Below are 27,108 nucleotides of genomic sequence, written 5' to 3'. Positions count from 1 at the left end.
TTTGGTGGGTGCTCCTACATTTTTTTTGGTGCTCCTAAATATTTATTTATAATTGCGCATGTTAGTAAAACATGTGGGTTCGAGCGCTTGGGCGGCCTAAAAAAATCCGGCTGACACTTCAGACAGACACACCAGGGATGTGATCTGCTTGTGTGCGGTTTTGGACTGATGACGGTCAGATCTCCCTGTCAGTCTGTGAGCTTATATCCCCGTCGATATGCGCTGTGTGTGCGTGTGTGTTCAGTCAGCAGGTGCGCGTATCACCGCGAGTGTTTTCAGCGTCTTGTGACAGTGCAATGATGACTGTCTTCGCACACATAAACTCACGTTAAATGTCAGATATTAGCTGTTTCTGGAAGCCACTGGAGCTAAAATATTTGCAGCGTGTGGGCAGTGCGTCTGAGTGTGTGTGTGTGTGTGAGTCAGAATCGGCTCTCACATGTGTGTGGGCAGCTTCCAGATGGCTCCTCCAGCAAGCACACAAATGTCACTCTGATAACAAGCTGAAAGAGAGTGAGAAAAACAAGTTGTTGGAAGCACGCATGCATGCGAGCTCATAAACAACGCTGAAGATGATTATTAGCGCAGGATCATATAGGCGACTCCTATACGCTTACAGCTCAAGTTCAAATGCAACCCATCCCTTTAATACCTCAAGCGTTTAGTCACGAGAGCGGTGGCATGAAACAAGCAGGTGGACGTTTTTAATGAAGTCGTCTGCTTCTCAGAGGCTTCTCCGAGTTTGATGAGAGAACACTTCAACTGTAAAGTCTGCAATCTTTGGTATGAGTGCAAACACATTCTCGAACCTATAGCACTGGGCAGCTAATAAACAATAACACAGATCCATCTTTAAACTTTACAGAAAGAGAGAGAGAGATTTTAAACTAACATGGTCAAATGCAATCTGTGTCGATGTCTTATGGTCGTGTGCATTTAAGGGATAATTAGAAGTCCATGTGTTTGGTGTTTGATGCGAAATGCACCTGTGTTTGTGCTGACACGGCCCCGTGGCTCCTAGTGTTACACACTGTGGGCACCATCGTCTGCCATTTGCAGAAAGAGCTGTTCATCTAATCACTCAGCATTGATTGAAAACAGTTGACTAGAACTGTGATGATAAGAAACAGCAGCAGGATCTTCATTAACACAACATGAAGAAGCCAAGGTGGAACTTTAAAGGCAATCAGGTGCAAATAGAAATATATGAACGTTAGTGAAAAGTCCATTGTAAAATTAGTACCGGGTTGGACCCCCTTTGTCTTAAAAACCACCTTAATCCTTGGTGTTGTAGATTCAACAAGCTACTGGAAATATTCCTCAGAGATTTTGCTCCATATTGTCATGATAGCATCACACAGTTGCTGCAGATTTGTCGGCTGCACATCCATGATGCCAATCTCCACCACATCCCAAAGCTGCTCTATTGGATTGAGCTCTGGTGACTGTGAAGGCCATTTGAGTACAGTGAACTCATCGTCATGTTCACCAGTCTGAGATGATTGAGCTTTATGACATGCTGCGTTATCCTGCTGGAAGTAGCCATCAGAAGATGGAGACACTGTGCTCATAAAGGGATGGACATGGTCAGCAGCAATACTCAGGTAGGCTGTGGCGTTGATGCTCAATTGGTACTAATGGACCCAAAGAAAATCTCCCCCACACCATTAGACCACCACCACCAGCCTGAACCGCTGATACAACGCTGCAGGCACAGGATAATGATGTCATGTTGACGTTGTACCTCAACGTCATGGGGACGTTTGATTTTGTTCGGGAATGAAAATCGGGTTGACATCAGAATCCAACATCAGGCCGACGTCAATGTCCAACCTAAAATCAACCAAATATCAACATCTAATCATGTTACAGCTTGACGTTGTGTTGACGTTACTACTATGACATCTATCAGACGTTGGATTTTGGTCACTTTCCAACACAACCTAAAATCAACCAAATATCAACGTAATTTGACATCGTTATTGGACATCAAAATTGCATTGTCCTTAGACGTTGACTAGACATCTAAATCTAACCTAATATTAATGTCTTATGATGTTGTGTGCCTGCTGGAAAGGCAGGATGATCCATGCTTTCATGTTGTTGAGGCCAAATTGTGAGCCGAGCATCCGAATGTGTGAGCAGAAATGGAGACTCATCAGAGCAGCAACGTTTCTCCAATCTTCTGTTGTCCAGTTTTGGTGAGTCTGTGTGAATTGTAGCCTCAGTTTCCTGTTCTTAGCTGACAGGAGCGGCACCCGGTGTGCTCTTCTGCTGCTGTAGCCCATCCGCCTCAAGGTTGGCCGTGTTGTGTGTTCAGAGATGCTCTTCTGCAGAGCTCGGTTGTAGCGAGTGCTTATTTGAGTTACTGTTGCCTTTCTGTCAGCTGGAACCAGTCTGGCCATTCTCCTTTGAGCTCTGGCCTCATCAACAAGGCATCTTAAACCAGTTGTGCACTTGTGATGTGATTGATGAAACTCCTAACACCATTATTAAAACAGGGCCTTGGAGACACTGGAGTCACTGATGCAGGCGGTGATGAGGACAAGGAAGCAGACGAAGGGATGTAAACACTCTCCAGAACACTTTCGCTCAGTTCACTCATCAACTCTGTGAGTCATCGCACCCTATAGTTGATAAGACCAACCAATGATGTTCTGTCCTCTGATGTGTGTCCTAGAGGAGAAAGGTGAACAAGTGCAGGCCTTAAAGAATAATTAATCAATGCATTCAAAATTAAAAGGTGTCTCAGTGTGCAGCTGGTGAATATGTGACCACCTGGCCTTTCTCTCTCTCTCTCTTCCTCGCTGGCCATGGCTGGAGTATCACAGTACTATAAATACCACACCACTGTCAGAGTAATTGATCACTCCAGAGGAAGTCTTTGACTCAGCTACAAACGCAGGTCTGAAGAAGAAGAGTGCGCTTGCCATGGAGGCAGCAGTGAACCGCTCTGCACTGGAAGTCATTTTCAAGACATCGTTCGTCTTCTTGAGACTGTTGAGTTCTCATTGATGAATGCAGAGTGAGAAAGAGATCTAACGATATTTAATAGCAATCCTCTGTGTGTGGTGTCAAATAGTGTAAGTAGCACAAAGCCATAAACACTGATCTTCATATTATTGGTCTACTACTCCTTAAACTTTATACAAAAGAGGAAAAAGGCTGATCTAAATTCAGTGATAGAGCAATACTATAGGGCTAGTAATCAGCTCAATTCAGTGTCAGTTTAATTACGCAACTGAATAGCAGCGAATTCATTATTAATCATGTTCGGTGTTATTGAGCAGTTTAGGATTAAATAAATGCTGTTGACTTCAAGGTATTATCCCAATTCCATATCTTCTATATTTTTCCAGCTATTTGGTATCAAAGGTTAATAATGCATTTAACTGTAGCAGTCAATGAGATTAGCAGAGTCAAGTTAGACACTTCAAGGTTCTTGTGGTTTGCTGCAGCTACCTCAGTCCTGGCAGATCACATGGTGTGAGCGATGATGAGCACATCACTTAGACAAAATATATTCGAGTGACGTTTGAGATAGAAGTTGTGTTGACACTGAGATACAAGTTCCTGAGCCCAGTCCAGTGTCGGCTTCAGCCCTCGAGCTCAGTCCGGTGTCGGCCCCAGTGCCTGATCACATCATTCCAGTGTCTGCTCCAGTTTCCAAGTCCAGTGCAGAGTCAGCTCCACTCTCCGAGCCCAGTCCGGTGTCTGCTCCAGTTCCCGATCACAGTCCAGTGTCTGCTCCAGTTTCCAAGCTCAGTCCACAGTCAGCTCCACTCCCACAGCCCAGTCCGGTGTCTGCTCCAGTTCCCGATCACAGTCCAGTGTCTGCTCCAGTTTCCAAGCTCAGTCCAGAGTCAGCTCCACTCCCCGAGCCCAGTCCGGTGTCAGCTCTAGTTCCCGAGCCCAGTCCAGTGTTGGCTCCAGTTCCCAAGCCAGTCCAGAGTCAGCTCCACTCCCAGAGCCCAGTCCGGTGTCGGACCATGTTCTCGATCACATTCCAGTGTCTGCTCCAGTTCCCAAGCTCAGTCCAGAGTCAGCTCCACTCCCGAGCCCAGTCCAGAGTCAGCTACAGTCCCTGAGTCCTGTCCAGTGTGTCATTCAGTTCCTGAGACCAGTCCAGTGTCGGCTCCAGTTGCTGATCCCAGTCCAGTTCAGAATCTGCTCAACTTCCCAAGCCCAGTCCAATGCTGGCTTCAGTTCCCAAGTCCAGTCCAGGGTCGCCTCCAGTCCCCGAGCCCAGACCGGTGTCTGCTCCAGTTCCCAAGTCCAGTCCAGGGTCGCCTCCAGTCCCCGAGCCCAGACCGGTGTCTGCTCCAGTTCCCAAGTCCAGTGCAGTGTCTGTTCCAGTTCCCAAGCCCAGTTCAGTGATGACTCCAGTCCCTGAGCCCAGTCCAGTATTGGCTCCAGTGCCCAAGCACAATGCAGTGGTGAAACTAGTCCTCCAGCCCATTCAAGTGTCTGCACCAGTTCCTGAGACAAGTCCAGTCTCTGCTCCATTCCTTGAGCCCAGTCTAGTGTCAATTTCAGTTCTCAAACCAGTCCAGTGTTTGCTCCAGTCCCCGATCCCAGTCCTGTCCAGTGTTGCCTCCAGTCCCCAAGCCCAGTCCAGTGTTGGCTCCAGTCCCCAAGCCCAGTCCAGTGCTGGCTCCAGTCCACAAGCCCAGTCCAATGGCAGCTCCAGTTTCTGAGTCCAGTTTTGGGTCGACTCGTTTCCTAGCCCAGTTCCTTGTCAGCTCCATTCCCTTAGCCCAATCCAGTGTCAGCTCCAGTTCAGTGCAGTGAGCTCAGTGCAGTGTTGGCTTCAATTCCTGAGCCAAGAACAGTGTCAGCTTCAGTTTCCGACCTCAGTCCAGTGGCTCTGGCACCAGATTCAGCTCCTGTTCTCCTGTTTTTTGCCCTGTATCTGCTCCACACAAGCTCCTAGCTAGTTTGCAGCTCTGCTGGCCACAGTCAGGCCTCCAACTCTGTAAGTTTCCCACTTGTCTTTTGCTCTACTGGATCCACTCTGGTCATCAATCCTACAGACTCAACACTATTCCTCAGTTCTACCAGTCTGCGTCCTCCATGACTCCTCCTACGGTTGGCTTCAACGTGGGCTGTCATCTTGGCTGTGGCCTGGGTCCCACCTGACTCCTACAGCTCCTAATGGCCCACCCTGGTCTGCCCTGTCAGTTTCCTTCCTGGTTCCCTCCATTGTCGTCACCACCCTGGTCCTTTGCTCCCCCAATTTTCTTGGTTCATATTTGGTGGTTTGGGTGTCAAAAATATTTCAAACTCGGCTTTGTGTCTGAACCAGTACTTGAACAGTACTTGAAATCTCAGTTGACCCGATGACATTGGTAATGATCATCTACTGATGGGTCACAGACGCCAGGACCTCTGTTCTGTCTGCACTGACCACTTCCGCAGTATCTGTGTCTGCAAAATTACACCTTCATGATTGTCGTGTGTGTGTGTGTGTGTGTGTATGTGTGTGTGTGTTAGCGGTCAGATAATGTCAGTGTAACAGAAGTGAGAATGTTAGAGATGGAGAGGAAATGAGAGTACGGCTTCTGTCTTCTTCTCTTTACTCCAAAGCACACAAGGGAAAATGCACACACACACACACACAAACACACACACACACACACACACACACACACACACACACACACACACACACACACACACACACACACACACACACACACACACACCATGTGACAGTATGACCATGTGCTAGTCACACTGAACATACAGTGATGTTGCATTAATCATTGAAAATTTTGTGCTCTTTCTTTTCTGTGTACATGCTTTTTGGAAAACACACACACACACACACACACACACACATGGCGGATCATAACTAAACCAGAATGCTCTTTCACCAGAAAACACAGTCAGGTAAGTATAGAAAAGTTTGGTGGTCAAACGTAAAGCAATGCATATGGTCAAGCTGCCAGCAGCAGAGCCAATGATGCGAGCTGCCGTATGGAAGCATGTGCTGCTGCAGCCAATCACAGCAGCCCTGGGCTGGGATGAAGGAGGAAGTGACCAATGGGCTGCAGGCTCTGCCGGCACATTCCCCAGCTCTTAAGAGGTTAATAAGCAAAGCTGCTCGGCTTCCTGCCAGCACGTCCAGCAGCTCAGAGACGTTCCCACAATGAGTGAAAGCTGCATCACGACAGGACTGAGTCTAATTATACACCCACAGAGAGAGGGAGAGATAGGAGGGGGTCACAAAGGGCGAGCGAGCTGAAGTTTGTGTGTGTGTGAGTCTCTCTCTCTCTCTCTCTCTGAGTGTGTGTATGTGTTAGAGAGAGAGAGAGAGGGAGCATGCTCACAACGGGTGACACAGGAAAAATACAGAAGATACAGCAAAAGAATGACTAGGTGAGGACAAGGAAAAACACACAGTTTAGAGCATCACACTGGATATCCCTGTCTGCTGCTGCTGCTGCTGCTGCTTCCCATGATCACTCAGTGTGTTTCTCACCATAAACAGACACCCAGAGAGGTAGGACACTTCTGAATGTGTGTGTGTGCTTCTGTTGACAAGTGTGACAGAATAAGTGTTACTGAGAGTCTTCGTGAGACGATATGTTGTGTGGGTATTTGAGTAATGATGGGTCCAAATGTGTGTGTTGTTCAAAGTCTCCGGCTTAATAGAAAAGCACCAGCGCAGGGTTGGGAGCGGAGCACATTTAGAGGACAGCGTTGAAACTGCTGGAAAGAGGTAATAGGGAAGCTGATAGGGCCTCTCAGACATGGCTTTGCAGTTCTGCTCTCTCAAAAATGAACTGTGGACTCATTTCAACCTTGTCTGGCTATTTCAGTCACTATCCCACCTCATGAAGACAGAGGTGAAGTTGGTTTTATATTGGCACACTGGTTCATTAAGCAGTTTCTATATTGTTTAGCATGTTACTCTGAATATTGGATCTGAATTAGCATGCAAGTATGACTTTACATTAACACTGTCTAATTGGCTGTGAACAATGCTGTACTTTGATAGTCATTTGCTGCTAATATGATTTCACTATTTAGGATACTTTTCTGACATTATATTATTAAGGAGAATGTCTGAATATCACAATATACAAGCAAATTTACCTCTATAAAATGAACCGTGGACTTATTTCAACCTTGCTTGGCTATTTCAGTCACTATCCCACCTCATGTAGTAGATCTTTTCATTTCCATTTAAGAAATATTGGCGTGTTATTATTCGGTAAGTCATTCGGAGAACTATAGATTTATTAATATATTTATTTATAGAAGTGTGTGCATCGGTGGCTGTTGATTACACTGACTGGACTATTCAAATGCTTTGGTTTGATGTGAGTGCACATTTCTATCATGAACGCTATCCTTGGACGACAGACGTGATGAAGCATCCTGTGAATATTTTTGTTTTGCGGTATTTTTTTGAAAATCGAATTAAATCTAGCAGTGAAAGCTGTGTTAAATGCATCAAAGAGCTAATGTAGGATTTATATATCGCACGTTCGTTCATTTACAGTAGCAGTCTCTATATTGTTTAGCATGTTGGATCTGAATTAGCATGCAAGTATGACTTGTAAACAACATTAACACTGTCTAATTGACTGTGAACAATGTTGTACTTTGATAGTCATTGACTGCTAATATGATTTCCCTATTTACAATACTTTTCTGACATTATATTATTAAGGAGAATGTCTGAATATCCCAATATACAACCAACTTCACCTCTATTATATTAGTGAAGATTCCTGATGGTTTAGGATCTCTGTCAGTTAACTCAGTGATTCTCAAGCAGCTGCTGCCTCTTTAAGATGTCTATTTTTACAGTAGCACTGGCACACGTGTCTCTCTGTGTGTGTGTGTGTGTGTGTGTGTGTGTGTGAGGTGGAGGCAGTGAGCAGTGAGTCTGTGGGTGTGTGAATAGAGTAGTTCTGCTGGTTTGTGCTTCTCTATGGGAAACTGGGCGGCGAGGCGTCTGCTGGTTAATTAATCGCTCAATCTGCAGGTTCGCTCAGGCGCTCGCAAAGGTTTTTTGAATCAGCTGTCTTGATTTGTGTAAAAAATACATTTGTGCTTAAAACATAAAAAAATTACTTTATAAATTATTTTTATTTAGACTTTAGTTTATTTCCCTGTGATGGGTTGCGGTCGGAAGGGCAAAACGTGCTGGATAAGTTGGCGGTTCATTCCGCCGTGGCGACCCCTGATTAATAAAGGGACTAAGCTGAAAAGAAAATGAATGAATGAATGGACTTTAGTTTAATTTAATTTAGTTTACAACAGGAGTCACTGGGCATTTAAAGGTTATCCAAAAATAGTTCACCCTAAATCTTTCATTTCCTCATCATTTACTTACTCGCTTACTAAACATTCATTCATTCATTTCCTTGTCAGCTTAGTCCCTTTATTAATCCAGGGTCGCCACAGCGGAATGAACCGTCAACTTATCCAGCACATGTTTTATACAGCGGATGCCCTTCCAGCTGCAAACCATCTCTGGGAAACATCCACACACACTCTTTCACACTCATACACTATACAGACATTTTAACTAGCTTGGTGAAGGAAATGAAATTGTATTCTCTCTTTACTCTTTCTCAAGTGGTTCCAAACCTTTGAGTTTCTTTTGTACCGTTAGACACTAAAGAAGATATTTTGAGGAAAGCTGAAAACCTGACTTCCATAGTAGTTAAAAACAAATATACTGAAAGCAGAAGTTTGCATATACTCTAAAAAAGGAGCATAACCATTTAAAAAAAAATGTCTGATGGTAAATCACACTAAATGTTTACTATTTTAGGTCCGTCAGGATGATCTACATTTGCTACATGCCAGAATAATGAGAGAATTTTTTATTCATTTCTAGACAGTCAAAAGTTTACACACATTTCCTTGGTATGTTTTAGCTTTGCTTTTAAACTGTAGAACTTTGGTCAGATGTTTTGGGTCTCCTTCCACAAGCTTCTCACAGTAGTTTGCAGGAGTTTTGACCCATTCCTCTTGACAGAATTGCTGTAACTGAGTCAGATTTGTAGGCTGTCTTGCTCGCACAAGCTTTTTCAGCTCTGCCCACACATTCTCTATAGGATTGAGATCAGGGCTTTGTGATGGCCACTTCAAAACATTCACTCTGTTGTCCTTAAAGCACATTTGAACTAATTTGGCAGTGTGCTTAGGGTTTGGAAGAGTCATTTGTGGGCAAGTTGTAATGTCCTGGCTGATGTGTTGAGATGCTGCTTCAGTATTTCTCCATAATGTTCTGTCTTCATGATGCCATCTATGCTGTGAAGTGGACCAGTCCCTCCTGCAGCAAAACAGCCCCACAACATGATGCTGCCGCCCCCATACTCCACAGTTGGGATGGTGTTCTAGGCTTGTGCGCTTTCCCCTTTGTCCTCCAGATGTAACACTGCTCATTACAGCCAAACAGTTCAGTCTTAGCTCCATCAGAGCACAGGACATGTCTCCAAACATCAGTCTTTTCCCCAGTGTCATTCAGCTAATGGTAATCTGGCTTTGTTGTTGATTCTGGCTTGTTGATTTTCCCATGTTGTCACACAGGGAAGCAGTGTGTTTGAGCTTTTCCTTCAATACTATTCTACAGTTGTGCCTCACATTAACTCAAATGTTGTCAATTAGCCAATCAGAAACCTCCAAAACCCTGACATCATCATCTGAGCTTTTCCAGAGGCAGAATAATCTCATTGTGTGTAAACTTGACTTTCAGGAAAAGTACAAATAACAATTTCTTAATAAATATCTCTCTCATTACTCTGCTATTAAGCAGAACAGAAACACATGTGATAACACTAACTTACCTAAAAGAGAAAACGTTTAGTCACATTAACATCTGACTTCTTCTTAAATGGTCATGTGCCTTTTTATACAGTGCATGTAAACTTCTGCTTGTAAACGCTTACAGAGGAAACCTATTTTCAGATTTCTTCAAGATTTCTTCTTCTGTGTTCAACACAAAAGGGAAATTCAGACAGGTTTGGGACAAGTAAAGGCTGAGTGAATGATGGCAGAATGTTTTGGGTGAAGTATCCCCTTAATACTCAGTCCCCTCAAAAGAAGCTGCGTTCGAGTTGAAAGTGCAAATGTGATGAGTTGCAGATCTCTGACAGACGAGTGAACGAGCAGGAGGACATCAGCAGCTCCTGAAAGCTGGCTTAGATGCTGCAGCCCTATTTATACCATCAGGGCTCACCCGTGCTTTGAAGAAGCTTTACACCCAGAACTCCACTAATCCTGCTTTGGCCTCAACCATCAGAGGATTAGCAGTGCTATCGCTCTATCTCTATCTCTTTTTCTCTCAATGGACCATTCATTGTTTCTCTGCACAGCATTCAAATCCATTTGTTAGACAGCAGCAGTCACAACACAGCCACACGTCTCTGCTGTATTTTACTAATAACTATAGTGGTGCCTGGAAAAATGGTTATTGCTCCTCTTTAATGGTAATGATTTGAAAGAAACACCCAGGCCAAAGTATTAAATCTCTAAACCGGTAACATGCATTAAACCCATTATTGTTGTTGATAACTCTAATTCAGAGTTGACTGCTTTGTCTTCTTAAACTGAAGTTTTCTTCATTGCACTGTGTCTTGAGCTCTGCATAGACAGACACTGGGACAGCATTAATAAACCGTCCACTGGTTCTGGTGTGCAGGTCCTTCACTCCAAAGCATACGTTTCACAGAGTGCTACAGTACGGTATGGTTCCTGCAAGCAAATTTGCATTTGCTGATGGACAGTTTGAGCTCCGTATCAGAATTATGGGAATTATCGGCCCGACATTTTAATTGGACAAACATTTTTTTAGTCTTATGCCTTACCCAGAATATAAAAATGCATTTAAATTATATACTTTAATCAGTACTACCGGAACGTGAAGAGACTTTCAACCACCAAATGTTTGTGAAGATGATCACCTACTGCACCTTTAAGCCTTTAAATAACATTAACTAATTAAACTATATTGTAAAGTGTCACCCAAATATACACGTATGCTCAATCTCAATTCGTTGTTGGATTTGTGAGCACAAAGCATCCGCCTTTTGAATGCATAACATAGCACATACCATCTTCCAAACCTTTATGTGTAATATCTAAAGAAATGTGTGTGAGCTGCGATTGGTCAAACCATTGACATGTTGTCAAGAAGATACAGCATATGATTGGTTAAAGAGAACAAACAAAACAGATGCTTGAAGACACTACCTTTCAGTTCTCCTTTACGATGAAAAAGATAAAAACACTCTCACTTCCTGCCTTCTGTCATCAATGAAGATCCAGCATAGGGGTATGGTTTGCGTGTTGGGCCCGTACAGCATTCTGGTTCACATGAGACTGGCGGATCTCCAGTTATGATCCAAGCAGAAGCACAAAACTCACGTATGTGTAGCATAGCATGGTTATAAGTGTGTGTTCATAGTTATATATGTGATCCATTAATTAATAAAGAATTTTTGGCCCAGACAAATCCTCAGTGTTAAATAATGTCCAAGTCCACAGGGAGTGCAAGTAACCCTGAAGCAGAGCTGCCGGAAGTGAAGTGAACTAGGCTCACTCTACAGTCTGACCTTTAGTGGTGACACTTGCAGAACCACTGAAGAGGAGCAAGATGAACAGACAAACATGATAAAACTGCAAAAACACCATCTCAGTGTTTACTCATCAGCCATTTGGATTTGAATGGATTATTTATATTTCATATAGGACAGTTATATAGGCTTGAGCACCTTTTGAGAGATCAGGAGAGTGAGCTTTACCTGCACGGCCCCCCTAGCAGGGGTGTAAATCAGATGTCTCACCATGATATAGTATTATTTATTTATAACTCATCTCTAATAACTGATTAATTTTCTCTTTGTCATGATGACAGTAAATAATATTAGACTAGATATTCTTCAAGACACTTCTATACAGCTTAAAGTGACATTTAAAGGCTTAACTAGGTTAATTAGGGTAAAGTTAGAGTAATTAATAAAGGCTTAACTAAGTTATTTAAGGTTACTAGGCAGGTTAGGGTAATTAGGCAAGTTATTGTATAACGATGGTTTGTTCTGTAGACTATCGAAAAAAATATAGCTTATAGGGGCTAATAATATTGACCTTAAAATGGTGTTTAAAATATTAAAAACTGCTTTTATTCTAGCCGAAATAAAACAAATAAGACTTTTTTCAGAAGAACAAATATTATCAGACATACTGTGAACATTTCCTTGATCTGTTAAACATCATTTGGGAAATATTTTTAAAAATAAACTAAAAAAGGGGGCAAATAAATCTGGCTTCAACTGTATATGCCGATGGTGTAGTCAAAACACCAGAAGACCAGCATGCGCTTTAGTAGAAAGGACTTCATGCAGGTTTGTGGTGTATTTTCCAGCAGGGCTGAGATCTCGATCTCTCCTCCTCACCTTCACCTCCTCTGGTCTTCCGGAGATCTGCTGCATCATAAAGATTTCCGAGCTCAGAAACATGATCGGCCCAAAGAAGTGCTGCACACGGGAAAAACGATTCACATACAGCACAGAAATGCAGCTAGCTGGGTCACTAAATATTGGAATGAATCAAATGCATCTTTGGTCCTTAACAGAGTGCTGTCTGTTAAATCCGATGTCTCTGTAATTCACGTCTGGTGTTAATAAAAATAATACAAAAAAAAAAACATTTATTCGACCCAGGCTCAATCTAAAAACGTACCACAGTATACATTTCTGGAGAGCGCCAAATACGTCCCAGGAGCTATGTTTTTTTTTTTTTTTTTGCTGTTTTTGTTTTCGCAAATCCACCAGAGGCCCCTTGTGTGCGCTTTTTCAGATCTCAAATTTCTCTCGCGAGTGCCATTCACACCTGCTGTTCTCACCTAAATCCACCAGAGGCCACTGTTGACTGACTGACCCACCCTCCTCCTTCCCTAAATCCAACCAATAGTGTTTTCAAAAGCACAGACTGACCCAATCACCCACTTCTCTAAACCCAGCCGCCAGTGTTTTAAAAACAGTGTTTGTTTCCCGGAAGAACTTGTTGATGCTTTTATCAGCAGCAGGGTGGATTACTGTAACGGCCTTTTCACTGGCCTTCCCAAAACAACAGTCAGACAGTTACAGCTCCTCCAGAAAGCTGCAGTCAGGATTCTAACCAGAAGCAGGAAATCAGAGCACATCACACCTGTCCTCAGGTCTCTACACTGGCTCCCAGTTACATTCAGAATAGAGTTTAAAGTATTATTACTGGTCTATAAATCACTAAATGGCCTAGGAGCTCAATACATTACAGATATGCTCACTGAATATAAACAGATCGCTCAGATCTTCATTCTTTAATAACCTGTTTTAACACAGTTTAATGTTTTTAATTATTTTTATCACCTGTGATTTAATTTTTTTATACTTGTCTTTTTTTCAACCCAGACTCATTCTGAAAGCGTAATCCCGTGGACGTTTCTGGAGACCACGAAATACGTCCCGGGAGGTACGTATTTTTTGCAGTTTTTGTTTTTGCTTATCAGCGAGAGGCCGCTGTGCGTGCTTATTTGCGTCTCGAACGCCTCTCGCGAGGGCGCGCCAGTTCTCACGTAAAAAGCCACCAGAGGCCGCTGTTGAGTGATTGTCTGTCCGACTGACTGACTGAATGGCTGAACGGATGTCTAAGCGGTCGACCAATCGACTGACCCAGCCACCCTCGTCCTTCTCTAAACCCAAGCCACAATTTACAAAAGCCGACCAGAAAAAGAAAAGCCCTCGACTGATTTTGACCACGTTTTCGGATTTCACCACATTCATATCAGTGATTTTATTTTCTTATACTTGTCTTTTTTTCAACCCAGGCTTATTCTGAAAACGTAGTCCCGTGGACGTTTCTGGAGACCGCAAATTACGTCCCGGGAGTTACGTATTTTTGCAATTTTTGTTTTTGTGAATTTGCGAAAGGCCGCTGTGTTTGCTTTTTCGGATCTCAAATGTCTCTCGCGAGTGCCGTTCATGCCCGCGCAAAAGAGAACAGCATCACACCGCCCCGTAGAGTTCGCTTAAAAAATAAAATGCAGCCATACGTACCTCCCGGGATGTATTTCGCGGCCTCCAGAAACATCCACGAGACTACGTTTTCAGAATGAGCCTGGGTTGTTTTTCATTCCTGTTTATGTAAAGCACTTTGAATTGCCACCGTGTATAACATGTGCTGTATGAATAAACTTGCCTTGCCTTGCCTAAAAAGCAATCCAGAAAAGAAAAGACCTCACTGCCGCCTGATTTTCACCTCGTTTTCAGATTTTACCACATTCCCGCCCGGTTATTCACTCGCTCAATTTATTTTTTGGATTCTCTTTTTGTCTTACCTGATATCTGGAACCGCTCTTCCCTGGACTCAATTTCCCATCGTCAGCTAGAGGGGCAAACTGCGGAAAAAACAGCATCACACCGCCCCGAAGCGTTTGTTTAAATAAAAAAAAGAATTGCAGCCTTACATACCTCCGGCTACATAATTCACGGCCTCCAGAAACAACTACGGGACTATGTTTTCAGAATGAGCCTGTGTTGTCTTTTATAGATCAGCACACCCTTAAGTCCACAAAGTGGCACTCATAGATTTGTCATTCAAACAACGTGGCGCAAAACGTTAGAATTAGGGTTGCGCTGGTCTGAAAATAGCAACAAATCACACCAAACACGGCTTATTGCGCCGGTGTGTGATAGGGCCCATCATGTTCATGTTTGTCAAATGGACCAAAAGTGATCATGGAGCTGTTCATTGTGGTGTCCTGTACTTGCTAAATAGTGCCTCCATACTAATAATGAATAGAGACATTAATTAGAGACATTCTGCTTTATTTTTTTCTTTACAACACTTCTACTTGACTAACATCCAAATGCATGTCAGACGTGTAATTAAAGTGAAGTAACTGTGTGCTATTCTGTGCAGTCCCATCCAAAGAAGCGCCTATGTGAATGTGCCAGATTCTCCTTCAGAAATATGTTTTCAAAGAGAACGCTGACACTGCATCCGCTGGACTGTGTGTGTGTGTGTGTGTGTGTGTGGCTTACAGTTTTGGTTTGACTCAGAGGTTTCTGTGACACCACGGACTCTCGGAGATAGAGGCTCTGTGTAGGATGAGTCTTCTTGAACATCTTCTCTCCTACTGCTGTCTCTTTTTCTACCCTGCCCTTTTGACTTGACATTATTTTTTTCTATCTCCTTCACTCTTTCTCTCTCTCAGCAGCTTCGCGTCTTGCTGTCTCCCACTCATGTGTTATCAGATCACTGTAAAAACTTTTTGGTGTGAATGTGCAGTTGATTCCTGGTGCCAAGTTCAGCATTGTTCCTTACAATCACTCTGTTATGTCTACGGATGTAGTTGGATTGACTGACAGTTAATCAACACAGGCTCATTCTGAAAGCGTAGCCCTACATACATTCTTGGAGATCACGAATTATGTAGCCAGAGGAACGTATGCCTGCATTTCATCTTTAAAATGAATGCTTAGGGGCGGGATGATGCTGTTCCTTTTGATGCTACCAGCTCTGTACTAAGTACAGGTGAGATGTTGCTCATATTTATATTCATATTTTTACAGTACACAAATATTGAGGGAAAATATTTACAGTAATTTACTGTACTGTAATGTTATGATTTTGAAGGGTGTAGTACATTCACAGAGGCGTCACTGACTAACTACAGATGAGATTTTACTCATATTTTCATTCATATTTTTAAAGTACACATATAATGAAGATAAATATTTACAGTAAATCACTGTAAAGTAATTTTAACATTTTTAAAGATTGTAGTACATCCTCAGCGGCGTCACTGACTTACTTTTGGTGAGATTTACCCATATTTATATTAATATGTTTACATTACACAAATATTGTGGGAAAATATTTACAGTAATTTACCGTATTGTAATGTTATGATTTTAAAGGGTGTAGTACATTCACAGAGGCCTCACTGACTTACTACAGGTGAGATTTTACACAAATTTTCATTAATATTTTTACAGTTCAACAATATTGAGGAAAATATTTACAGTAATTTACCGCACAGTAACTATATAATTATTAAGGGTGTAGTACGTTTGCAGCGGCCTCACTGACTAACTAAAGGTGAGATTTTACCCATATTTTCAATTATATTTTTACAGTACACAAATAAAGAAGATAACTATTTACAGTAATTTACCGTACTGTAATTTTATTACTTTAAACGATGAAGTACATTCACAGAGGCCTTACTGATTTATAACAGGTGAGATTTTACCCATATTTATTACAGTAGACAAATATTGAGGGAAAATATTTACAGTAATTCACTGTACAGTAATTTTAAGATTTTTAAAGGTTGTAGTACATTCTCAGAGGCATCACTGACTTACTACAGGTGAGATTTTACCCATATTTACATTCATATTTTTACAGTACACAAATATTGAGGAAAAATATTTACAGTTATTTACCGTACTGTAATGTTATGATTTTAAAGGGTGTAGTACATTTACAGAGGCCTCACTGACTTACTACAAGTGATATTTTACTTATATTTTCAATTATATTTTTACAGTACACAAATAAAGAAGATAACTATTTACAGTAATTTACCGTACTGTAATTTTATTACTTTAAACGATGAAGTACATTCACAGAGGCCTTACTGATTTATTACAGGTGAGATTTTACCCCTATTTATATTCATATTTTTATAGTACACAAATATTGAGGGAAAATATTTACAGTAATTTACTGTACTGTAATGTCATGATTTTAAAGGGTGTAGTACATTCACAGAGGCCTCATTGACTTGAAAAATGTAAAAAGTTATGCAATAACGTCTACAGAAAAAAGTTAAATTCAATGATACAGATTTTAATAAAGAGAAAGTAAAGTGCATTTGTAAAAAGGTTTACATGTGCCAGGGTCATATTTTAACCAAATATCTAAATATAAACAAAACATTAATTCAGTCCATGGTAGTAAATCTAGGCTTCATTTTACCTTTCATTTTGATGTTGATGGAGAATCAGGTGTGATAAATAAGAGATACAGAATGCTGATCCCATGATGAGAGTTGAGCAGCACTGCGCTTCTGAGCAGATGACCATTGATAAGCGTCTTCTTCCCACTCAGGGACACTTCTCAGCTTACACCGTACACACTTCCATCAGGATTCAGACTTTCAGTGTGCGAGAGGCTAGCCAGCATGATGCCACAGAAGCCAAGCAACAAACACTGCAAAATATGTCCCTCGCTGTTTGTTTTGGCTGCTTCAGAAACTCAGATTAGCATGGAGGAGATAGCTCTGGCTTCTTGTTCAGCAGGTACTTTACAAAACACAACGCAACTCTGACTGAATCAGTACAGCTGCTGCTCATCTTTATTCCACAGCACTGCCAAAACAACTAATAAAGGAACTTTTGTCTTGTTTCTAGTCTAAATATGTAAAAAATAAAATAAAAAATCTTATTTTCTAGTGGAACTTAAAATTAAGATTAAAATTTTTATCACAACAAAGTAATCTGCCAATGGCAGCCCTGGCTCATTCTGAATACGTACCCCTGTATAATGTATCTGAATACATGGTAAAAAGCCAGAGGTTTCTGTTTCTGGGTTGCTTTTGAAAACACTGTCGGTTGGGTTTAGGAAAGGTGGTGGGCGGGTGATTCGTTGCTTTTGAAAACACTATTGGTTGGGTTTAGGAAAGGAGGAGGGTCGGTCAGTCAGTCAGTCAGTAAACATCATTTATTGGTGATTTATAAAGCATGACTAGTCCTCACTTTAGATTAGGTCACAAAACTGCAGGAAGTTGTGTTAATAAAGCATTTATTGACATACAAATGAACCATCAACATGTGCCTGAATAATCAGATAGATAAATGTTAATTTGAATAGTTTAGTAATCATTTACTATATCTGAATGATTTTTAAAACCCCTACTTTTAAATACAACTAATTTGTAAATAATGCAATACTTAATTTAGTAGTGAAAAATTAATCAGCAACAAAATATGAAGGCACAATTATTAAGCACATTTTAAATGTGCTTGTCAAGAACAGAGCATTTGTATCTGCAGTTATAAACTGCTCACTAACATATATTAATGTAGAGTTAATGCTTAACAGATAATGATTTCATTATTTGCTAATGCTTAATAAATGATTTATAGTGTGTAGTTATTATAAAGTGATACCATTTTTCCTTCTGACATAAGATTATTCTGCTTCCCCCATTGTCAGATTATTTTGCTTGTTTTAAGGAAAAACTCACTTAATTTTGACTCATTATTTCTGGAAACAACACTATATTTTGTGCTTGTCTAAAAAATGCTTCTTGATTTAAGAGTAAGAAAAGCATTTGGTGGAATAAGAGTGCCTTTGGCCTATTTGTTGTTTTTGTTTTTGGCCTTTCTCTGGCCCCCGGCCATTTACTCCAAAAAGTTCATTTAAGTTAATTAACGCCACTGCTGGAGTTTATACAGGTCAGGAAAATATGATCACATCATGCCAATTTAGTCTTCCTACACTCTCAGAAATAAAGATATGTGAGTTGTCACTGGGGTGGTATCTTTTCAAAAGGTACACATTTGTACCTGAAAGGTCCATATTAATAACTCGAGGATGCATATTAGTACCTAAAAAGTACAAAAGTATTCCTCTTTAAATTTGTAGGTACTAATATATACTTATGAGGGACCAATATGGACCCATTACGTACAAACCTTTACGTACCTTTTAAAAGATACCACCCCAGTGACAGCTCACGCACCTTTATTTCTGAGAGTGTACACTGGCTTTCTGTTAAAGGGTTAGTTCACACAAAAATAAACGTTCTCTTATTAATTAATCTCCCCATGTTGTTTTAACCCTCAGAGACTTTTGTTCATCTTCTTAACACAAATTAAGATATTTCTTCATTGGCAATCTTTATTAAAGACATACTTTTTTAGTAAACATTTACACAATGAATCCCATAAACTGCACCAAAAAAAATGCTTTCCATAGAGTGTTTGTCTTGTTTCTAGTCCAAATTACTAAAATAAATATAAATACTAATGGTTTGTAAAAAATGCCATACTTCATTGTCATGAAAAATTAATCTGTAGCAAATTATGTACAATCATTAAGCACATTTTCACATCACCCAGAAAGGCGCCTTTAAATAAAACATAATAGTATTATTGTTGTTGTTGGTTGTTGTTGTAGTTGTAGTTGTTGTTATTATTATTATTATTATTATTATTATTATTGTTTTATTGTTATTATTATTATTGTTATTAATATTATTATAATTATTATTGCTGTTATTATTATTATTGTCATTATTATGATTAATGTTATTAGTGTTGTTGTTATTATTATTTTATTATTTTTGTTGTTGTTGTTGTTGTTGTTGTTGTTGTTGTTGTTGTTGTTGTTGTTGTTGTTGTTATTGTTGTTATTGTTATCATTATTTTATTATTATTATTAATATTATTTTATTATTATTATTGTTATTATTATTTTGTTATTATTATTATTGTTTTTATTATTGTTGTTATTATTATTATTAATATTTGTATTATTATTATCATTATTATTGTTATTATTATTATTATTATTATTATTATTGTTTTTATTGTTGTTATTGTTATTATTAATATTTGTATTATTATTATTGTTATTGTTATTATTCTTATTATTAATATTGTTATTTTATTATTATTATTATTATTATTATTATTAAAAGTGCTTGTAAGTCAGGAATTGAGCATTTGTATGTGTGTAATAAAGTGTTACCAACAAATCAAGTTGAACAATAATCAATTGAATTAGTTTAAATTCAGCCCATATAAATTGTTTGCATCAGTTTTGCCGAAATCTTTTAATTTTTAGTGCTTCTTGATTTGTGAGTTTTAAAATAACTGGACTAGAAACAAGACAAAAGATGCTCTACGTGAGGACAGCATTTAATGTTTCCCCAGTTTATGATCAGAAATCCCTGATTGCTGCTTACGGTACAAGCATGAAACAGGAGCTGCATCACTATCCATCTACATACTTGTCACGTATGTAAATGCATATGCTCAGAGTTGAGAGTGTGTGTTTGAGAGCGATAGGATGAGTGGGAGTGTGTGTAATTACCCGTCTGTTATTGCATGCGTGTGTGTGTGTGTGTGTGTGTGTGATAGAGTGTGTGCTTATCCCTTTCTCGGTGAGTAAGGCGAGTGGGCGACAGCAGCAACTGGTCTGCCTGTGTGTTGTTGCACAGCAGACATGCCTCTCAGTGCACGCTATTACTCATTTCCTCAGCCTTGTGTACATGCACACACACGCACAAACTCTCACACTTCTTCACCGTCAGCCTTGCAGCCTTTCGACATGGTGTGACACCACAGTTTGCCTGTAGATTTGCAAACACCGTTGCATCAGTGGTGTGTCTGCATGTGTGTGTGTAGATGCAGGTGTGATGGACTGCAGTGGCGTCACACGGGAATCTGCACAGAACAGCCCATCCAGGTCAGTCTCTTCAGGTCAGCGGTGCTTTTCGTTCTGATCACGCTTTGACTCCTGCTTCTGTGTGCTGGAGATGTGCTGCTACTCTTCATTCTGTCATTCTTTTCACTTCCTTTTTATTGCTGCTCTTGGTTGTTTATTGAGCGATGCTTTGCAGGTAGTGTGAACTAGAGCTGCAGAGTTAACAGAACTATTTCAGTTAAGCCTCTGAGTTATTGCAAAGGTTAACTGTAGTAAATGTCAGGTTCAGATATGTCGTCTGACCACTAAGAAAAGCAGTTTGCAGAACTTTCAAGTTCCTATGGGTATTTCAAAATCCTATGGGATTTTTTAAGATTCTTTTTAAATACACTAACCGGCCACTTTATTAGGTACACCTGTCCAACTGCTCGTTAACGCAAATTTCTAATCAGCCAATCACATGGCAGCAGCTCAACACATTTATGCATGTAGACATGGTCAAGATGATCTGCTGCAGGTCAAAGCGAGCATCAGAATGGGGAAGAAAGGGGATTTAAGTGACTTTGAACGTGCCACGGTTGTTGGTGTTTCGGAAACTGCTGATCTACTGAGATTTTCATGCGCAACCAAGGTGCAAATGCCTTGTCGATGAGGCCAGAGGTCAGAGGAGAATGGCCAGACTGGTTCCAGCTGATAGAAAGGCAACAGTAACTCAAATAAGCACTCGTTACAACCGAGCTCTGCAGAAGAGCATCTCTGAACACACAACACGGCCAACCTTGAGGCGGATGGGCTACAGCAGCAGAAGAGCACACCGGGTGCCGCTCCTGTCAGCTAAGAACAGAAAACTGAGGCTACAATTCACACAGACTCACCAAAACTGGACAATAGAAGATTGGAGAAACGTTGCTGCTCTGATGAGTCTCCATTTCTGCTGACACATTCGGATGCTCGGCTCACAATTTGGCCTCAACAACATGAAAGCATGGATCATCCCGCCTTGTATCAGCGGTTCAGGCTGGTGGTGGTGGTGTAATGGTGTGGGGGAGATTTTCTTTGGCTCCATTAGTACCAATTGAGCATCAACGCCACAGCCTACCTGAGTATTGCTGCTGACCATGTCCATCCCTTTATGAGCACAGTGTCTCCATCTTCTGATGGCTACTTCCAGCAGGATAACGCAGCATGTCATAAAGCTCAATCATCTCAGACTGCTTTCTTGAACATGACGATGAGTTCACTGTACTCAAATGGCCTCCACAGTCACCAGAGCTCAATCCAATAGAGCAGCTTTGGGATGTGGTGGAGATTGGCATCATGGATGTGCAGCCGACAAATCTGCAGCAACTGTGTGATGCTATCATGACAATATGGAGCAAAATCTCTGAGGAATATTTCCAGTAGCTTGGAATCAGCAGTTCTGAAGGAAAAAAGTGGTCCAACCCGGTACTAATAAGGTGCACCTAATAAAGTGGCCGGTGAGTGTATATCAATTTGCAGTGCGTTTTCCATTTACAATATCACATCTGAGCAGTTTATTGTCACAACAAAAATCTTTAAAATTAATATTTAAATGTTGTTTCTCCATGTTCAGTTCAAGATTTCTCTTCGTGCATCATGAATTGCTATCATGTGCAGCGTTCAGACACGAAACACACATATATCAATCTACACATACAGCATAATGAAGCACTTTTAATCACTTGACAGATCAATGTTTTATTTAAGGAAGAGTCTTAATGCTCAACTCTCTCTCTCTCTCTCTCTCTGTTATTCAAGTAAATATTCCCCCCACAGATTATTCATTCCAGAACTTGATTTGTTTTTTTCTTTTACTCAACATGCGATGAGCGCTGAACAGTTTGCCGGCCTACGTTTCCTGACAGGATCCCTATATAACCCTCTTAGCCTTCTTTGGTCACTGTAGATGTATGGACTCAGTTTCCATGGAGACGACAACAGGGTATTGGGTTCAGTCCATGCAGACAGTGTGGTAGACAGAGGCGTAGAGAGAGACCAGATGTGCTGGCGCTGTGCAGCAGTCAAATATAAGTGCCTAATTCAGAGTGTTGAACTGACATTACAGAAACTCCTCCATAAGAAGGTGTAAATGACTAGCATCTTTCACTACTTTAAGGAGGTTTGTGTGTGTGTGCATGTGTGTGTGTATTTGATCACAGTTTTGTTACAACAAATGATTTTTTTCTGAACTTTTAAGTATCAAAGGCATACGTCAACATTTGGATGTAAAAAAAATAAAAATAAGAGTCATGCCCACCATAATAATGGATATTTCCCTTGATATTTTCTCTTGCTTTTGTTACTTTTTATAGTCATTTAGGACAAAGTTAGATGTGTTTGGAAAAACCATCACCAAGATCGATATCTTTAGTTGTTATTATTATTAATTTTGTGTATCTGTCTGTTCAAACATGCACCCAAAACCCGGACTCTCACTCTGCTTCGTACAGATTTATCACTATAGAGCGCGTCAGCTGACAGTCACGCACTGCTATATGACTGTTTTGAGCCTTGCATAGGAGGGGCCACGGCACCTGTAATGAAAAGGAAAAGGGAATCCCGTGATTTTATATTTATTTTAAAGTGTTTTCATGTCTAAATAAAATTAAAGCACAGAACAGACTCACGTTTAAGAGCAAGGGCGGCCCCTGGTGGTTGGGCTGTATGGGTTGTCTATAGGGAGGATTGGCTCTTCAATGTTTACTGCCACCCTTTAGCGAAAGACTGAAAATAATACGGGAAAATACCTTTACGGGATGATTGCGGGACAGAACTGTAAAATACGGGAGAATCCCGGGAAAAACGGGAGGGTTGACAGGTATGATCAAAGGTAGGTATCATAATATATTAGTGATTGGCTTTGGAGAGGATGACAACTGGGATTGTTCTGCTTGGACAGCGAGTGCCTACATTCAAAATACAGAATTTAGATACGTCAGAAAGACACAAACATTTGAACCAACTTTTATTAAACATCTAATTTAGCCAAATGTGCTATTTTATCCTTAAATTTATGTTTTTTAGTTCAAATAAATATATCTAAAGCAATCATAATTGCTGTGCAAGTAAAAACTGTTTGTAGTTTGTCAATATTTGTAACGGACCACATGCTGGAATTAAGAAACACAAACAGAATTTGCTCATAGTATTTTAATATCATCAGTTAAAGGTGTTTTACGAGCAAACAAAGTCATTTCAGAGTGATTCCACATGTCTTCATGACCAATATGTAATTGGCTCAGTGCGTTTCACTTTCAGTTAAACGTTTCAGGCATTCAGAAATGTGTCATTCAGAGTTGTTTCTGGCTTTGATGCTCTGCGAGTGATCAGTGATGTGTGTTTTCTTCTCCTCTTTCTCCTGTCAGGTGAGTGTGTGTTCAGGAGCTGGCGGTGTGTGACTTGAGCTGTGCGTGATGCTGATCAGAACTCATCTCTCTCCAAGCCCTTTGCTCTCCCCAGCCCATGTAACCTAGTGTGGCCTAGGAGGCCCGTGGGATTGTCCCATGAATCCAAGCCCAGACCGCAGCAAGGAATGTCTCCCCCCAAAAAAGAGGGAGTCCCGCCAGGGCTCTACGGATCAGCCAGCCCCAGAGGATGACTTCAAACCTCCTGCACCTTTCCGGAGCCGGAGGCCACATCAGCCTACAGAGGGTCCCAGAGAGGGTGGGGATCTGCTGCCACCTGTCCCGCTGCCGCTACCCTGGCCGGTGTCCTACACCCCCTCTATACATCCCCACACATACCTGCCTCTACAGCTGGGGGAGCGGCGCGGGTCCTGGAGAGAGGCGCTGTGTGGACGGGGTGTGGATGGAGGACTGGAGCAGAGTGTTCCTCAGCACTCTCGCTGGCTCAGCAGCGACATCCCTCACATTAACATGCAGCCGCTCCTCTCCGTGCCCACATTCAAGAGTGTCTACAGTGGGGATTCCAGGGAAATGTGGTCCTGTGGCCTCAGTCGGCCAGACTACAGCTCATCTCTGTTCTCCCCCCATGTCTTCCCACAGCCTGCCGTTTATCCGCCCGACAGCCTCCCCGACAGCAGACTCAGGTACCAGAGTAGGCGGCACAACGGCATCGATGGCCAAGACTGCAAGTCTGGGTTCAGCAGAAGGGTGCCCTCCTGCAACGACTATGGGAATGACAGCGTCAGCAGGTTAGATGCTCCACATGCCAATGGCAGAAGAAGACAGGAGAACACAAGCAGACAGACCCCTGAGAAGCGCCTTCCGCCACAAGTGAGTACAAGTGCACATTCCTCACCGTGGGACAGGGACCCTCGGGGAACACCCAAAGCTTCAATGCCCCCCTCACCTGACACAAAGGCAGGGAAGGCCATCACTTCTCAGGACCATTTTGGTGGTAGTGCCTCTCCGGCCGGAGCTCAGATCTACTATACTCTGGGGTCTCTTTGTCCTTCTGCTCAGCAGAACCCTCAAGTGTTTCCACAGCCGAGATCTCCCCTGTCCTGCTCCGCAAGGAGCTCCCAGAACCAACACAACAGCCATGGTGTAGAGACAGACTGGAGTTCTCCAGCAGGACCCTGCCGCCCTCCCCTTGCTGTGCTCATGGGTCCAGACCCTCCACCTTCTGCAGTCCTACCTCATTTTGCCAAAGGTTCCCTGATTGAACTAGCTGGTGGCCATCTGAAAAGGGTGGAGGAGCTGAAGACAGAAGACTTTTTGCGCAGTGCTGACACCTTGCCGGAGTTTCACCTGAGCTCCTGCACTATTCTGTTGATCTCACCAGGACCCACTTACGGATTCAACCACTTGCAGGTCTTGCTCACAGACCGAAACACTCAGGTTAGTCCAGCTCAACACACATGCATACACAAATGAAACTACAGTCAACCCTGGAATGATTCACACACTTGCGGCATGATTCCAGACTTGACTGTATAAGCACAGCTCAAGTGAAGACACATTTTACTAGTGATGTCCACAGTCTACCAGAATAATGAGGAAAAATATACACACAAACACGGGTAACCATGAAAATGAACTTGAAACCTCTTCCTGATGCAACGACTGAACCAGCAGTCACGTGCACATAGAGATCATGAATTTGTTGATGCTGATATAAATCTCTGAGATAAAAGTGAATGTTCTCTGAAAAGTTCTGGCTGAGTTCACCTAAGGAAAAAAAACATTATTGAGAAGAGAGTCTCTAATAAAGTAGTCAGCTTTGTACATTGAGTAAATGATTGTCCAGTAATGTGGAAGCTCAGTGTTCAAATTCAGAGAGTTTAAATGAAAACAGAAGCAGTGATAATGAAGTGAGGATTGACCAGTAGTGGAAATTTGCACTGAATTTTGGAAATGCTGTTGTGGTTTAATTGTCTAAAACAGTATAAGGAACAGTCATAAAAGAGTTGCCTAAATGACATACTACTTCCAGTGTGCACTTCACTATACCGTGAATGACTTGGGGTTTGGAAATGACAGTGATGTGATGTAACTGGAGTTTTTAGGTCAAATAACAGTAAGAACAGATCTATAAAAGATCTAAAGACATTGTACTTACTCTACAGTACTCTATGGTTTCAATAAGGCATATTTACACTGTCTGAATTGCTCTATATATAGAACATATCTACTGTCTCCTATAGAATGCATGACGATGAGAATTGTTTGTCCTTTATTCACCTGAATTCTCTTTCTCCTTGCTAAGCACACCTCCAAAAACCTATACCAAAAGGAAAATGCAGTTATTATATGATATTTTGGGGAGTTTATTGTGTGGTTAAGGATCTTGAGACAGTTTTGTTGATTGGCTAATTGTCAGATTTCCAGTGTACCACTGTGCCTTTCATTAATTTGACTGGAGAAGTAAAAAGGTTTGGTCATTGTCTCATTTCCACACTAATTAAATGAGTAGTGGCTCGCCATTTATAAGCATTAAATGCTTGAAATAGCAGACCCAAACATCACCTCGCTGAGATCAGAAATACCCAAAGTAAACAGGAAACCTTTGGGTTTATTACACTAGGGTATTCCAGTTATCCGGTGCTTGGGTAGATCATTATGTCTATAATCAACTGCATAAAGCAACTGACTGAACTATTCTCTGTTGTTGTTCAGGAGCTTCTGACGGTGTTATCGGAGTACCCGTTCTTCGTGCGGGACCGCGGCTGGTCGTCTTGCAGTCCCCAGCGGAGCGCGCAGCTGTACGGCCTGCAGTGTCGACAGCTCAGCACAGGAGACGTGTGTCTGGCCCTGACCCCTACACCCACACACAAACCCAACCTCGCCCCCAGCGAGAGCCGGGGCCCACCGGGGGGCAGCAGAGAGCCTCCATCCGGCACTGAACTCCAGAACACACATCGGCCCCGCAAGAGACGCTGGTCGGCCCCTGAGCTGGAGCCCGGAGCCCAGACACACACACACAGCCCTTTACCTCAGCACTCCCACACACACCACTGATCTGACACTCTTCACCTGCTTTAGTTGTAGGAGTGCTCCCCAACCCTGTTCCTGGAGGCACACCAACGGTACATTTTTTTATATGTCTCACTTAACTTCAGGTTTTGGAGTCTCTTCTAATGTTCTGATGAGCTGATGTAGGTGTGTTTAATTAGGGAGAGGTTAAAAATGTCAACCCAGGCTCATTCTGAATACGTACCCCTATGTACATTTCTGG

The 27,108-nt window shown here is 41.7% G+C and overlaps 1 protein-coding gene across 2 annotated transcripts; it reads left to right on the top strand.

Annotated features, from left to right (window-relative positions):
* The first annotated feature begins 6,325 nt into the window (after positions 1 to 6,325).
* zmp:0000000926 lies at positions 6,326 to 27,108 on the top strand. Of its 2 annotated transcripts, none has more exons than XM_068216820.2 (3): positions 6,326 to 6,381; positions 23,835 to 25,271; positions 26,550 to 27,108. In XM_068216820.2, exons 2-3 carry the CDS (start codon positions 23,973 to 23,975, stop codon positions 26,889 to 26,891), a joined length of 1,641 nt encoding a protein of 546 aa, XP_068072921.2. In that variant the 5' UTR covers positions 6,326 to 6,381; positions 23,835 to 23,972; the 3' UTR covers positions 26,892 to 27,108. The 2 variants fall into 2 exon arrangements, with proteins under 2 accessions (XP_068072921.2, XP_700412.7); XM_695320.11 differs by having other exon boundaries at positions 6,359 to 6,505.

The sequence above is a fragment of the Danio rerio genome, chromosome 23 (genome assembly GCF_049306965.1).
Source record: "Danio rerio strain Tuebingen ecotype United States chromosome 23, GRCz12tu, whole genome shotgun sequence".
Taxonomy (NCBI): Eukaryota; Metazoa; Chordata; class Actinopteri; order Cypriniformes; family Danionidae; genus Danio; species Danio rerio.
The sequence above is the reverse complement of the archived record's forward strand: the minus strand, read 5'-3'. Positions and strand labels throughout refer to the sequence as shown.